The sequence below is a fragment of the Chenopodium quinoa genome, unplaced genomic scaffold, assembly GCF_001683475.1.
Source record: "Chenopodium quinoa cultivar QQ74 unplaced genomic scaffold, ASM168347v1, whole genome shotgun sequence".
NCBI classification, from domain to species: domain Eukaryota; kingdom Viridiplantae; phylum Streptophyta; class Magnoliopsida; order Caryophyllales; family Amaranthaceae; genus Chenopodium; species Chenopodium quinoa.
In genome coordinates, this window is record NW_018744290.1 from 449,772 (window position 1) to 462,012 (window position 12,241).

Genomic DNA, 12,241 nt, shown 5'->3' on the forward strand with positions numbered 1-12,241 from the left:
AATAAAACAAATAAAATAGAAAATGACAAACATTAATTACAAAGTTGCAATCAAATTTCAGATTATTAGGATTCCTCATTTTTAAGTGATTGATTCCAAAAAAAGACTACCAAGGTGAAACGGAAGGAGTACTTCATTTGTCAGCTGTCACACACTAGAACCCTGCTAATGCACGGAGTAATATAGAGTTAGGAGAAAATTAAAAAAAAAAAAGAGTAGAAGTGAAAGTTATGGAAGGATTATTTTTTTATTTTTTGGTTAAGAGGGGGAAATTAGTTGAAAGTTATTTATTTATTTTGTAAGAATAAAGTGCATAGATTTTGAATATTGACGATGTGAAGAGTTGTGGCCTATGTAAAAAGTTGGGGAAAAAAATTAAGCAATTCTATTTTTATGTATTTATTTAATTTTTTTGAAATGTAGTTTTCTAAATTAATAGTACCAAGCAAATATAAAATGTATTAAAAAAAGGGTGCATGTGTTACCAAAATGAATGATAATAATACAAGTAATAATGATAAGATTGATAACGATGCTTAATTCTCCAATTCTGTAAATAAACTTATTATTATGCACTCCCAAAATCCATTGGGGAGAATTACAATTTGACCAGTCATAGCTGGGATTAAAATGGAAATAAAAGTGAAATACATGCAACAAATTAAACATGACAAATCAAGTTAAATTCGAAATCAAAGATACATAATGCTGAAATAATACTTATATCGGCAGCATATATATTACGGAGTATTATATATATATATATATATATATATGATCCCATGATGATGATTAATTATATTGAGATATTATTGAAGATTTTCGAGGTCGCAGTAGTTTGTTTCATGAGACTTCACAACGACCACCCGAAAAGGTGGCTGAACAAACCTTCTTTCCACAGCATGGAGCATCAAAAAACCCACAATCTTCCCCTAAGCTCCTGCAACCTGAGGTAGCGTCTGCAAAAATACACAGTAATTGTTTCAAAATCAATCTTTTATACACAACTGTATGTGCCATGTGGTACAGGTAAATGGTACGTACATGGTATGGTGCAACAAATTAAATGTCAACCAATTTATATATACGTAGTAAAAAAAATAAAAAAAAATTAGAACTACTCCGTATGTATTATGAATGTTACATTGTACTCCGTATGTTATACGAGTATATAACTAGCTGACAAAATGCTTTAAATAACAGTTTTGAAAATTGGGCTAAATTGATATATAAATATTGGTTGTTAATCTTGTAGGTGAATTTGGTTTTTAATTTTATTATGTCTACACTAGCTATATACAGTATTAATCGATTTAATGATATGCTTGACTTATGATATGGCTAAAACGATTAATTTAAGTCTGATTGGATCAAGTAAAAAAATAGAACATGAAGAAATATCGACTGAAAAAATGTAATAATGAAACCAAAGAGAATAGAGTACCCTAAGTCCCTAAGAATAATGGGGGATTTGCTAAGGCTTACCATTTTGACATTCACCTCCAGTCAAGGAATTTGAACATATACCTCCCGCACAACACCAATTAAAAAGCCCACAACCTTCTCGAACATCAGCACATCCTAGTACTTTTCCACCCAACATCATTTGCACTGCAAATTAAAGGTTCAAAATTAAACACAAAGTATGTACCAAAATGAGAAAAAAAAAGAAAAGAAAAAAAAAGACATTAAATATTACAAACATATAATAACACCATAAATTGTCAAATTAATACTCCGTACCATTATTTTAGAAAATATACAAATTAAATAATCCGCATGCAGGATCCAGAGTAAATAGATTATTACGAAGTATAGTTATTAAATTACCTAATGCAAGAACCAGGAATACTGTTAATACATTCTTCTTGTTGGAAATAATTTGCTTGCCCTCCATTTTTGGAATAATAATACAGTAGTGATAAGAGGATTAACAAATTTCTTTGGTTGCCTTTTTGAAATAACTCTAGTGGTTTTTAATGAGGATGCCTCTTACCCTTCAATCCGAACCCTATTTATAGTACGTTTTTAGTTCATGCAGCTTCTTATTAAAAAATACTACAAAGTATTAGTATTGGTTAGACGGCAGCTTTATATATTGACATACGGATATACAGATGTGGATTTTATTCTTTATAACATTTTCAATTGGGAATTTGGTTTCAACAAGCAATTTCATTCCAAATTTTTAAATTAAAAATGCATCGATTATTATTTGATAATAACTTTACTTTTTAAATAATTGGCAAAACCTAATATTAAGGCATTGTTCAACTTATTTTTACTTATTTCAGAAAAGTAAGTTAAGTTCAGATCATATCATTGTTTTATGTGCGGTTTTTTATCGCTAAATATCTTTAATTTCATAATGAAAAAAAAATTATAAAAATAACATATTAATAAAATACACAATATTACGAATCTAACAATACCCCACTTGATATATTTTTTTTTCTTTATAGATTATCGTACACATAAGGTCAAAGTTTGGTGAAATCAGACAATAGAATCAGATCAGACCAGATCAGATCAGATAAGTAAAAATTAAGGTGAACAAAACAAGCCCTAACACCACCTATATAATAACATTTTGCACGATAATATATATTTTTAATAATTTAGTAAAATACTGCCATCAAAGTTAATATATACCTAATAGATAAAGGGTGTAGTGTGTACTTCCTCGAGTTCCTCCATTTTATATTAGTTGGTTTGTTTTTACTGTAATTTTGTGATTTATACTTCGTATTTGGGAGTAAACCTACTCGAAATTAGAGCTGGCTAAAGTTGACATGATGCGAATCGGACAAGAAAATATTGGGTTATTGTCAAGAGTTTTCGATACGTTTAATTAAACAGGTTATCATAAGACTGTCACATATACTTAAACAGGTCGGATTAGTGTTGAGGTTCTCAACACAAAATTAACATGACTCAATCTGACTAAGAAAAACCCCTACTCCCTCCGTAAATGCATCAGTTTGACTTTTGCACTATTCACGTGTCATGTTTGACTTATTTTTTTCCTATTATAAACTAAATAAATGTTATGATATAATGTATCATTACATTCGTCACAATGTCTATTTTCATAATTTAATTTTGTTACAATTTTTACTAATTAATAGACAATTAAATATATTAATGGTCAAAGTTACGTCTTGGCAAATGTGCTGGTCAAACTGATGCATTTAAAAAAAAACAGAGGGGGTAATAAATTATGGAAATTTTGATAGATTTACTGAATGTGGCTTATATTTTTTCATATAACACGACAACACAACACGAACCGGATAAAAAAAAGCTGGTTAGTGTTAAGGGTTTCTGAATTAAACGGGTCAGCACGACACGACATATTTATTAATTATATAGGTCAGGTTAGTGTTGAAGCTTTCCAACCCGTTTAATTTCGAACACGACATGACATGACACGATTGCCAACTCTATTCAAAATACTCCATATTCAAGTGAAATCTTGGTAAATTTATTTCAATGTATACGATTTCTAAATTTCTAAATTTCCAAATCATCGTGCAGGAGAGTAGTACTACCATCTAGGCGTACGTCAGAGTAGGTTTAGTTCAAATAAAGTTAGAATGATTGAGCATTAACAAATATTTATATACAATATACATATACCAATACCATAAAGTATTTATTAAGGAGCTGAAAATGTATTGATTATCTGAATGTATGATCTGTGAGATAATATATTGCTTGTCTTCCGCCAGATTTGACGGACGACAGCTATGAATGCTGATTCTGTTTAATGGCAATTATATATTGTTATGTGCTACACGCCTACACTTGTTTAATTTCGTGTTGTTGGTTGCACTCAAGTCATAATACAGACCCATAAGTGATTAATGGTGTTGGAGTGAATTTGCGTTAGAATAATATCTTACATTCTACTGTAACTTTCTATCTTGATTTGGAGACGAATATGACTTGTGCAGTTTTTCCTCACTTGAAGGTGTGAAGGACGATCGATCGACCATGGTCGATTTGATGCGATCAATTTTACTAAAGATGCCAAGTTCGATGTTCCACTTTGTGTAGAGAAATTAAATTAATGATATCATGCCATGCTCAATTTTTGAAATTAAATTATTGAAATAAATTAAATGACTTGTGTAAGTATGTAAATTTTCTTTTTTTTTCTTTTTTTTTTTTTATAATTTAAATTTATTTAATGTTTATATCTAGTGTTGGTGGTGGCGAAATGGAAGCGACAATGAGTAAGAATCTGAATGAAATGGTGTGCTGGTGGTGGAGAAATTGAAGCAGCAAAACCAGATTGTAACATTATTAAATTTGTTGGCCTTATTGATCTTAAAACCAGATTGTAGAATAATTGAAGAGGGAAAAAAGATAGGGGTTGAAAGAGAAATTGAAAATGAAGAGCAAAACCAGCAAAGTAACGGTGTATAATTTTCCGTTTAGAAACATGGAATTTCTCCATGCTATGATAGGCTTAGTACATAATCCGTGTGTGGTTGTGTTACTCTATCTGACTATCTGTTTCATAATACTCGCAACAATAGATTTGACACATGGTTTTAGGAAGAACATAGGGTGGGGGCCAAATGAGAAATTTAATCTACCCCTTCTTTAAATATGAGAACTTTAGCTACTGTTGAAAATGAATAGTGCATTGGCTGTTTTGCCCTTCCTCTTCTCTCAGTAGTGCATTGGCTGTTTTGCCCTTCCTCTTCTTTCTACATGAATACTGAAATAGCTTTTTTCCCCTCTCATTTTCTATCCTTTTCCTCTGCTTTCCCTGTACACGTGCAAGTACAGAAGATTGAGTGTTTAGTGAGGTATAGGCTTTGTAGGGTAGGTTGTAGTACCTTTGTACTTTCTATAGCTTTTGTGGCTTCACACAAAGCAATACTCAAAGTCAGTATTTTATTTTCACTGAAATACTCAACGTTAGAACCTTTCTTTGAAGATGTATACACTGCTAGGAAGAAAGCAAGAGAAGTGTTTAGTCTGGTGATTCAATTTTCCTTTAATAAGGTGAGTGTTATAATTCTGCAATTGGTGTAGATGAACTTAGCTTTAGTGTTCTCTCGAATTTACAAGATAGCTGCCATTTACTGGGTTAGAGTTCATCTTATGTTTTGTTGCATGCATTTTTCATTTGCCCTGTATTTATAATTCTGCAGTTGGTGTGGATTAACTTTGCTTTAGTGTTCTCTCGAATTTTCTGGATTAGAGTTCATCTTATGTTTTTTTGCATGCGTTTTTCATTTGCCCTTGTTTATGTTTTGCGTGTTTGTAAATGTCATGATTTGATATGTATTGAAGGTTGTTGTTTCTTTAAAACCATGTTATCAAAATGTATTTTAGAATTGTAGGTCTAATTATTGTAGTTTGTTTTCCATCATGTATCTTTGGTTTTTTTTTTCTCTTTTTTTTCCCCCTGAAGTATGTGTATTTGATTGCTACAGTTGTGGGTACAAAAGCATTGAAGCTATTTTTCTTAATTTTAAAAATTTCAGAAAAGAGACCAAGTGAAGCTGCTCGTATCATCAAGGACGTTAGATTTTCTGTAAGTCTTTTGTATTTGTTAATTCATTCTGATTATAAACAATTTTTTCTTTTATTTTAACATTAATATATTGGTTAAACTCATTTGTTTTACTAATCTATTCATAGTCCCATTTCTCATACTTTGTGGTTAGTTATCTTTCAACATTTGTGGCTAAGTAGGATGATAACTTCGTGGTTAATTAATTTTCAATATTTGTGGCTAAGTAGGATTATAACTTCGTGGTTAATTAATTGTCAATATTTGTGGCTAAGTAGGATGATATTATGGTTTTTTGATATATACATATATCTTGTTTCATGGCATATGCACACTTTTCTCTCAAAATTTACATGTACAACATTATGAAATTTCTTTCATACTTTTTACATTGAACCTTGTAATCACCGGTTTGTGCAAGTGTGCCAAATTGTAAGCAGTATGAAAAGTAGTAGTTCCTTTGGTTTGGTTTCAATCTTTTGACAGTTAATATTTCAATTACTTTTGGTGTAAGTGAGACAGTATACCGTTTGTTTAAAATGGTTATGTAAGCTAAGTAGTCAAAATTAATGTATATGGACTTAAGATAACACAAATACATTGACACATTGAATGCTAAGATTAGGCTTGCTATGTGTTAGTATTTAAGGTGATAACTAAGTGCCTTATGATATGTATATATGCATATGTGCTTATCATGAAGATTGTTTCTATTCATAAAATTAGCTTCCTAAATGATAGCAATGTGGCCATTTCAGGTTATGGCTTCTTTATCTCCATCTTCATCTCGTGAAAAAATTTCTATTCCTTTCCGACCACTATTGGATCAGATCACAGATTGTCTTGACTTCCCTAGGGCTACGTATTCTGTGGATGATCCAGTTAAGTGTAAATCATGTGTATATATAAGAACTGAGGGTCAGCGAGGCATTTTCTGGTTTAATGGAGAAGGTGCAGCTACTATTGAGGACTCTCAGGAAAGTGCAGCTGAAATAGCAGTGCATTTTTTAACTAAAAGATATGATGTGTGTGTAGGTGACTTCACTATGGACATAATGCGAATGTATGACTTGTGTGGAAAGTTGTATAGGCTAAAACGTAACTCTCTAGAATCGCGTGGTAGGACAAAGAATTGTAGTAAGAAGATTGTAGGTGATGTTATACATGTTGTGATAGATTATGTGGCCTTTCTGCCTAAGATCATCAGACACACCGGTGTTCTTATAACTGGTTTAGAAATAGTACATTCTGAAGGGCAGGGTTATGTATCTTGGCTTACAGTGACTTCTACTTATGCGAAGTGTGGGATGGAGTGTATATTCAGTGAATTGTGTTTAGATAGCAATGTATCTAGACAAATGGTTGCTAAGAAAACAATTTATTATCTTATGCAGCTATATAATTTAGATATTGTGGATGCAAATTATGGTTCTGCAATTTTTAAAGGAGTTCTATGTTCTTTAGAAATGGAAAGTTGTTTAGCAGTGGAAGAGCGAAAGAATGGGCATAAAGATAATGCACAACTGATGCCTTTGTTGATTAAAGAAAGCTCATCAACTTTGCATAAGCAGAATCCTCAAACTTCTATGATTGTTTCTGGTCCAAGCACTCCTGGTCCTTCTGTTTGCAAAAGACCATCAAGGACTCCAGAGACTGCATGTACATCTAGAGCAAAAATTAGCACCCCATCTGTAGTACCAAAAAGAATTAAATTTGTATGAGTCTTGAAATTTGTTACCTATGTGGGTGTATGGATTTAGCCTTTCCAATATGTAGTAAAGACCTATTTAATGTTTATCAGTTGCTATAATGTATCGTAATCATGACTTGTGCTTAAATGTATTTGGTTGTATGAAACGCTTTTGAACGGATTATATATATATATCTTAGTTTTCAACAATGTTCAATAGCTTAAAGTTTATTGTTAGTCAGTGTATATAATTTCCTATTTTATTGTTATAGGGGTACTAATCCATTTATCATAGCAGATTTAGCATATTGTATAGCTTTGCAATATGTAAATTATTATTTTGATATAACAATGATCATAATTAAATAGACTCTTAGTCATAGTACTGTTGTTGTATCTAATTGTTCAATAATTTATTTTATGAATAGGTTGACATTCGAACTTATGTTAAGGTCTCTTCCAAGTACAAGTAAACGTTGGCGTGCAATAGCAGCCATGTCTCAGTCAAATATTGTCAGGTGGTTGTTATATGTAGTGTCTTCTAAATTAGTGCACTTGAATTGCTTGCCTATGCAGAGTTTATATACATACACATTAATGTTTTGTGTTTGCATTACCAGCACAACAGAACCAAACTGACATACTTGACAGGGAACTCGGGGCTCAGCAGCAAGTGAATGAAATTGGTAAAATAGTAGTATGTGAGAGCTATTGCCTACAAATAGAAACTTTACCAAAAGACTAAAGTACTGAAGATATATGTTTTATGCAGCTATAACAACATTTGATGCAGAGAGCAGACGTAGCACAAGTAAGTGAATACATCTTTTACCTACGCACCCTTCAGGTAGGTTCTATATTCAGATGAATTAATTGATATGTGAGAATGCACTTTGAATATCTGTGGAAAAAAATCTACTTTAGACGAAGAAAAATAATTGAAATAGGGTCTCAACCTCAGTCTGTCAGGTATTTGTAATATAATGCAATGCCAAGTTAATAGTGTTTTGTTTTCCCTATTTCATGTACATGAACAATGCTAACCTAATAAACAAATATTGTGGATTGCAGAAATCCCAGCAGCTACAATTGGAATGTGTTTACCTACTGGTCCTGCAAGGTTATCACCCATATTATTGTTTTGAATGCAATGCTAAGAAATTTCACTACTACAAAAAACCCATAAGAAACCCCCTAAAACCTCCCTTTGAGACCACATGAGAGGGGGTCTTAAGGTTAGCGACCTCTTAGGTAAAGAAACCCCTTTTTGGAGGTGGTTTCTTAAAGATAATAAGAAACCCCTTTTCTTTCTTAGGTGGTTATTTATCCAACCCTTTAAATTATACATGAAAGTTGTATATGGAACCACATAAGAGCGAGAAGGGGTCTCTTATATCACATTTTAAAAAAACCCCCCTAACTGGAAAAGGGGTCTCTTATCTAGGCTCAAAATTTTTAAATATATGAATGAATCGCCGGCAAGATTTGTTAGACAACCGGTTTCTTATTTATTTATTTATTTTTTTAATTTTTTTAAAGCAACATAATGTAACGAGTACCTAACAGGTGACAAACCTGTATATATATATAATTATAAACAAAAATATGAAAATAAGCTACTGTACAAGATAAAATATTGCATACTTTCATTGAAATAAATATTTTACTACGAGTACAAATTTAGAGTGTTTATGTTGTACGTAGTACCAAAAGAAAAAAGACAATATAAAATACTAAAATTGTAATGGTAGCGCGATGCATATAAATTTACTCATCATAATCCACACCATCGTCATATTCTTCACCGACTTGCTTATAAATTTACTCATCATAATCCACACCATCGTCATATTCTTCACCGACTTGCTTATGCTCGTTCACATAATTAACCCATAAGTCTCTTAGCTCGTCAATCTTTGCTTGAGAATAAGAAGAAGATACTCCAGTTAAGTACTACATATAAAGCATTAACAACATGCATTAATAACTACAAATACATTGAGTTAAAGTACACTATGAAGAACATAAAAAAGACAATGTGAAGTAACTTTACATGCCTTATTTCTGTTAAAAGTCAAGCATGCATTATTTCATCTAAATGGAAAATTTTCTATAGTATAAAAAAGCATTGAAGCCCACCACAACGAAAACACACCATAGTAACGCATTACTTGACCCTAGTTGATACTTGATCGACAAATTGACCTTAACTGAACCAGTTTAATTAGTTCATGTGACTAAAGTTGTAATGACTGGATTTTCAAAACCACAATATTTATGTGCCTGCATCTTTTACTTATTCATGTCGTCATATGCCGGATACCCATTCTAGGACAATCAGAACATAGCCAACACAAACAAAGTTGAGCAATTAAAAGCTTCTAGGTTCTTAACTACTATTATAGAATGTATGACCAGCTTCTTAATGAACAATCATAAAGGCCTTAAGATAACTGATGTTAGTTATGTGTACAACTTCCGGAAGTTAGTTTGACCAAAATTATTGATATGATCATTCTCACATCCATATAATGCAGTGGTTCAGACTCAATCAAACTTCCAGCCCATTTCCAGGGCAAATAAATAATGCACTTCTAACAGGCTGATAATCCTAAAGTAGCCTTCAAAGTTTGCTACAGAATCTGTAAACTTGCCCCAGAAACATGGAGTATGTTTCCCCCAGAAACATAATACAGAATACAAAAACAGAATAATATAGATAAAAACAAGTAATATAAATAAAACAGAATAAAATGAAAACAAAATAAAAAATTGAAAATAGAATAAAAAAAATGAAAACAGAATTTTTTTTTCTTTAGAATAAATATACATTATGCATGCATGAATAATACCTGATCAGGAATCACTTGTCGTCTTTTGTCTATAGTCTCAAGCATGTAGCGGCACACATAGTATCCACTATCGCAGGAATTTAGTGATTGACGAGGACACTTGCAAAAATAAACAATTAGTTATGTCACATGATAATTCTTTTTTATAATTATTAAGAAGCTTTGTATAAATTAACTAAAACTTACCTGTGGTTTCTTCCACCTACTTCCTGGATTTTTTTTTATCTTGATAATGTCTTTTCGATGTTTTTGGCTAAATTTTTTTATCCCACTAAAAAAATGTAATATAAAAAAAATTAGATTAGTAATTATCAATATTGCAATATACGTCCTCATAAATTAAACAATCACAACACAAAGAAAGTAAACTGATTTTAAGCACATTATAATGAATATGTGATGTACTACATACTCGTTGATGGTCTTTTGAGCAAATTCACTAATTTCATTTTCTGCTCCATCTGGATCTAGCCAAAACACCACTGCATTCCAAGGACTAATGATCGCAACCATCCAATGCCGACTATATGTAACATTAGTAAGAGAAGTAACATTGACATTATTATCATTGAACATCCCAAAAAATAGTTTTATATATAAATTCACACTTGTTTAATACAAGTAATAATGTGGCAAACAAGCATAGATAGCAGACAAGCGGTAGAGGCAACATAGAGATAAGCTTATTTGCATCTTCAAGCGCGATTAAGTTTAAATGAAGCACTCACAATAGAAAACTACAGCAAATAGCCAAGCAGAGTAATTTACATGTAGGCTGTCCTGATAGAAAGCAGGAGTTAGCAACATAGCTAACAGTGCAGATAATACAAACACAATAACAATCTGATATACACTTTGCATATCAGTCCAAGACAAGGAATGATCAGCAAAGCCAAGGAAAGCTAGCGCCTGTTCCTGCATTTCTCCAATGCTCTAGGAGCTGCACAAAAGTTGTTATGGTATATCTATAAGCGAAGATCCTATCAAAATCACGAGATTTCAATACATATATGTTTTATTAGAGGAAAGATCACAAAAAAGCATTTTGTATTCAATTTTGTGCTGACATGACATATTTTTAAAGTCATGATCAGACAACTCTTTTCTCACACTGTTAAGCTGAAATCTGATCTTCTGAGTACAAACCAACCTTAATAATCTGTCTAATATTATGCCCAAATGTATAATCTCCATCTTCATACATTAATAATTCGTCATTCTTTCACTCAGGAATCACTAGAATATAAAAAAAATCCTTTTGCTATATTCATTTCATTCTTCCATACTTTCAATGGTTCTCTTAAACCCATCGCCAAACAGTATATAACAAGTCATATAATTTAAACCTATAATTTCAATGGTCCTATAATCTCAATTTTAATTTAGCCATACATGCATACCCCATCATACGAAATCGAAAAAAAAGTACCAAATTAACAACAGAACAAAAATTAGGGTATTTTTATCATTAAATTAATTAAATTAAAAAGTCAAAAAATTAGAATTACCAAGAAGGAAACAACACGCAAAATTCTGCAGAGAGGATGAGCGGTGGCTTCAGTGGCGGTGCCGGCAGTAGTTCAAACGACACAAAAACCAGAACAAATTAAAGTGGCGATGGTGGCAGATAAGCGAAATTGCAATGGCTTTTGTGATGGGCAAGGGCTTATGCGGTTGCGATGGCGGTGGAGGAAAGCTTGATCGTATGTAATTGGAGGTAATGGAGGAAGATGGGAGGGTGAGTGTAGTAGTGGCGGTAAATTAGCGTGAATATCAATGAAGTGAATGAAAGAGGGTAATACAGAGTTTTGCACTTAATTAAATTATCAATTCTAATTTTTCATTTTTTTTAATTTAATAAATAAAAAATAAGAAACCGGTTTTGGGAATAAAAGGTTTCTTTAAGTTTGGTTAAATTTTAATACTAAATAAGGAACCTCATTTTTTAAAGAGGGGTCTCTTATATCTCATTCAAAGAGACCCCTTTTCTTAGATCATAGGTTTCTTTTATTAAAAAACCCCCTATTTACTAAAAGGGGTTTCTATTAGTGATACTTTAGGCCAGATTTGTAGTAGTGTTTGAATATGAAACCTTGCATTTTTGTTGCGGTAATGGAGAAATCCAAATAGCTGCTAATGAATATCCTTTGGAGCTAAAGAGACTCT

The 12,241-nt window shown here is 31.9% G+C and overlaps 2 protein-coding genes across 2 annotated transcripts; both read right to left on the reverse strand.

Moving 5' to 3' along the window:
* Window positions 1-763: 763 nt before the first annotated feature.
* LOC110695349 lies at window positions 764-1,993 on the reverse strand. Its single transcript, XM_021872598.1, has 3 exons — window positions 1,831-1,993; window positions 1,486-1,611; window positions 764-959 (listed from the first exon to the last, which is right to left on the reverse strand). Exons 1-3 carry the CDS (start codon window positions 1,895-1,897, stop codon window positions 844-846), a joined length of 309 nt encoding a protein of 102 aa, XP_021728290.1. The 5' UTR covers window positions 1,898-1,993; the 3' UTR covers window positions 764-843.
* A 6,719-nt stretch (window positions 1,994-8,712) lies between these two features.
* On the reverse strand, window positions 8,713-11,986 carry LOC110695351. The gene is made up of 5 exons (XM_021872599.1): window positions 11,584-11,986; window positions 10,488-10,598; window positions 10,262-10,346; window positions 10,076-10,174; window positions 8,713-9,137 (listed from the first exon to the last, which is right to left on the reverse strand). The coding sequence occupies exons 2-5, from the start codon at window positions 10,586-10,588 to the stop codon at window positions 9,045-9,047; spliced, it is 378 nt and encodes a 125-aa protein (XP_021728291.1). The 5' UTR covers window positions 10,589-10,598; window positions 11,584-11,986; the 3' UTR covers window positions 8,713-9,044.
* Between the last annotated feature and the right edge of the window lie 255 nt (window positions 11,987-12,241).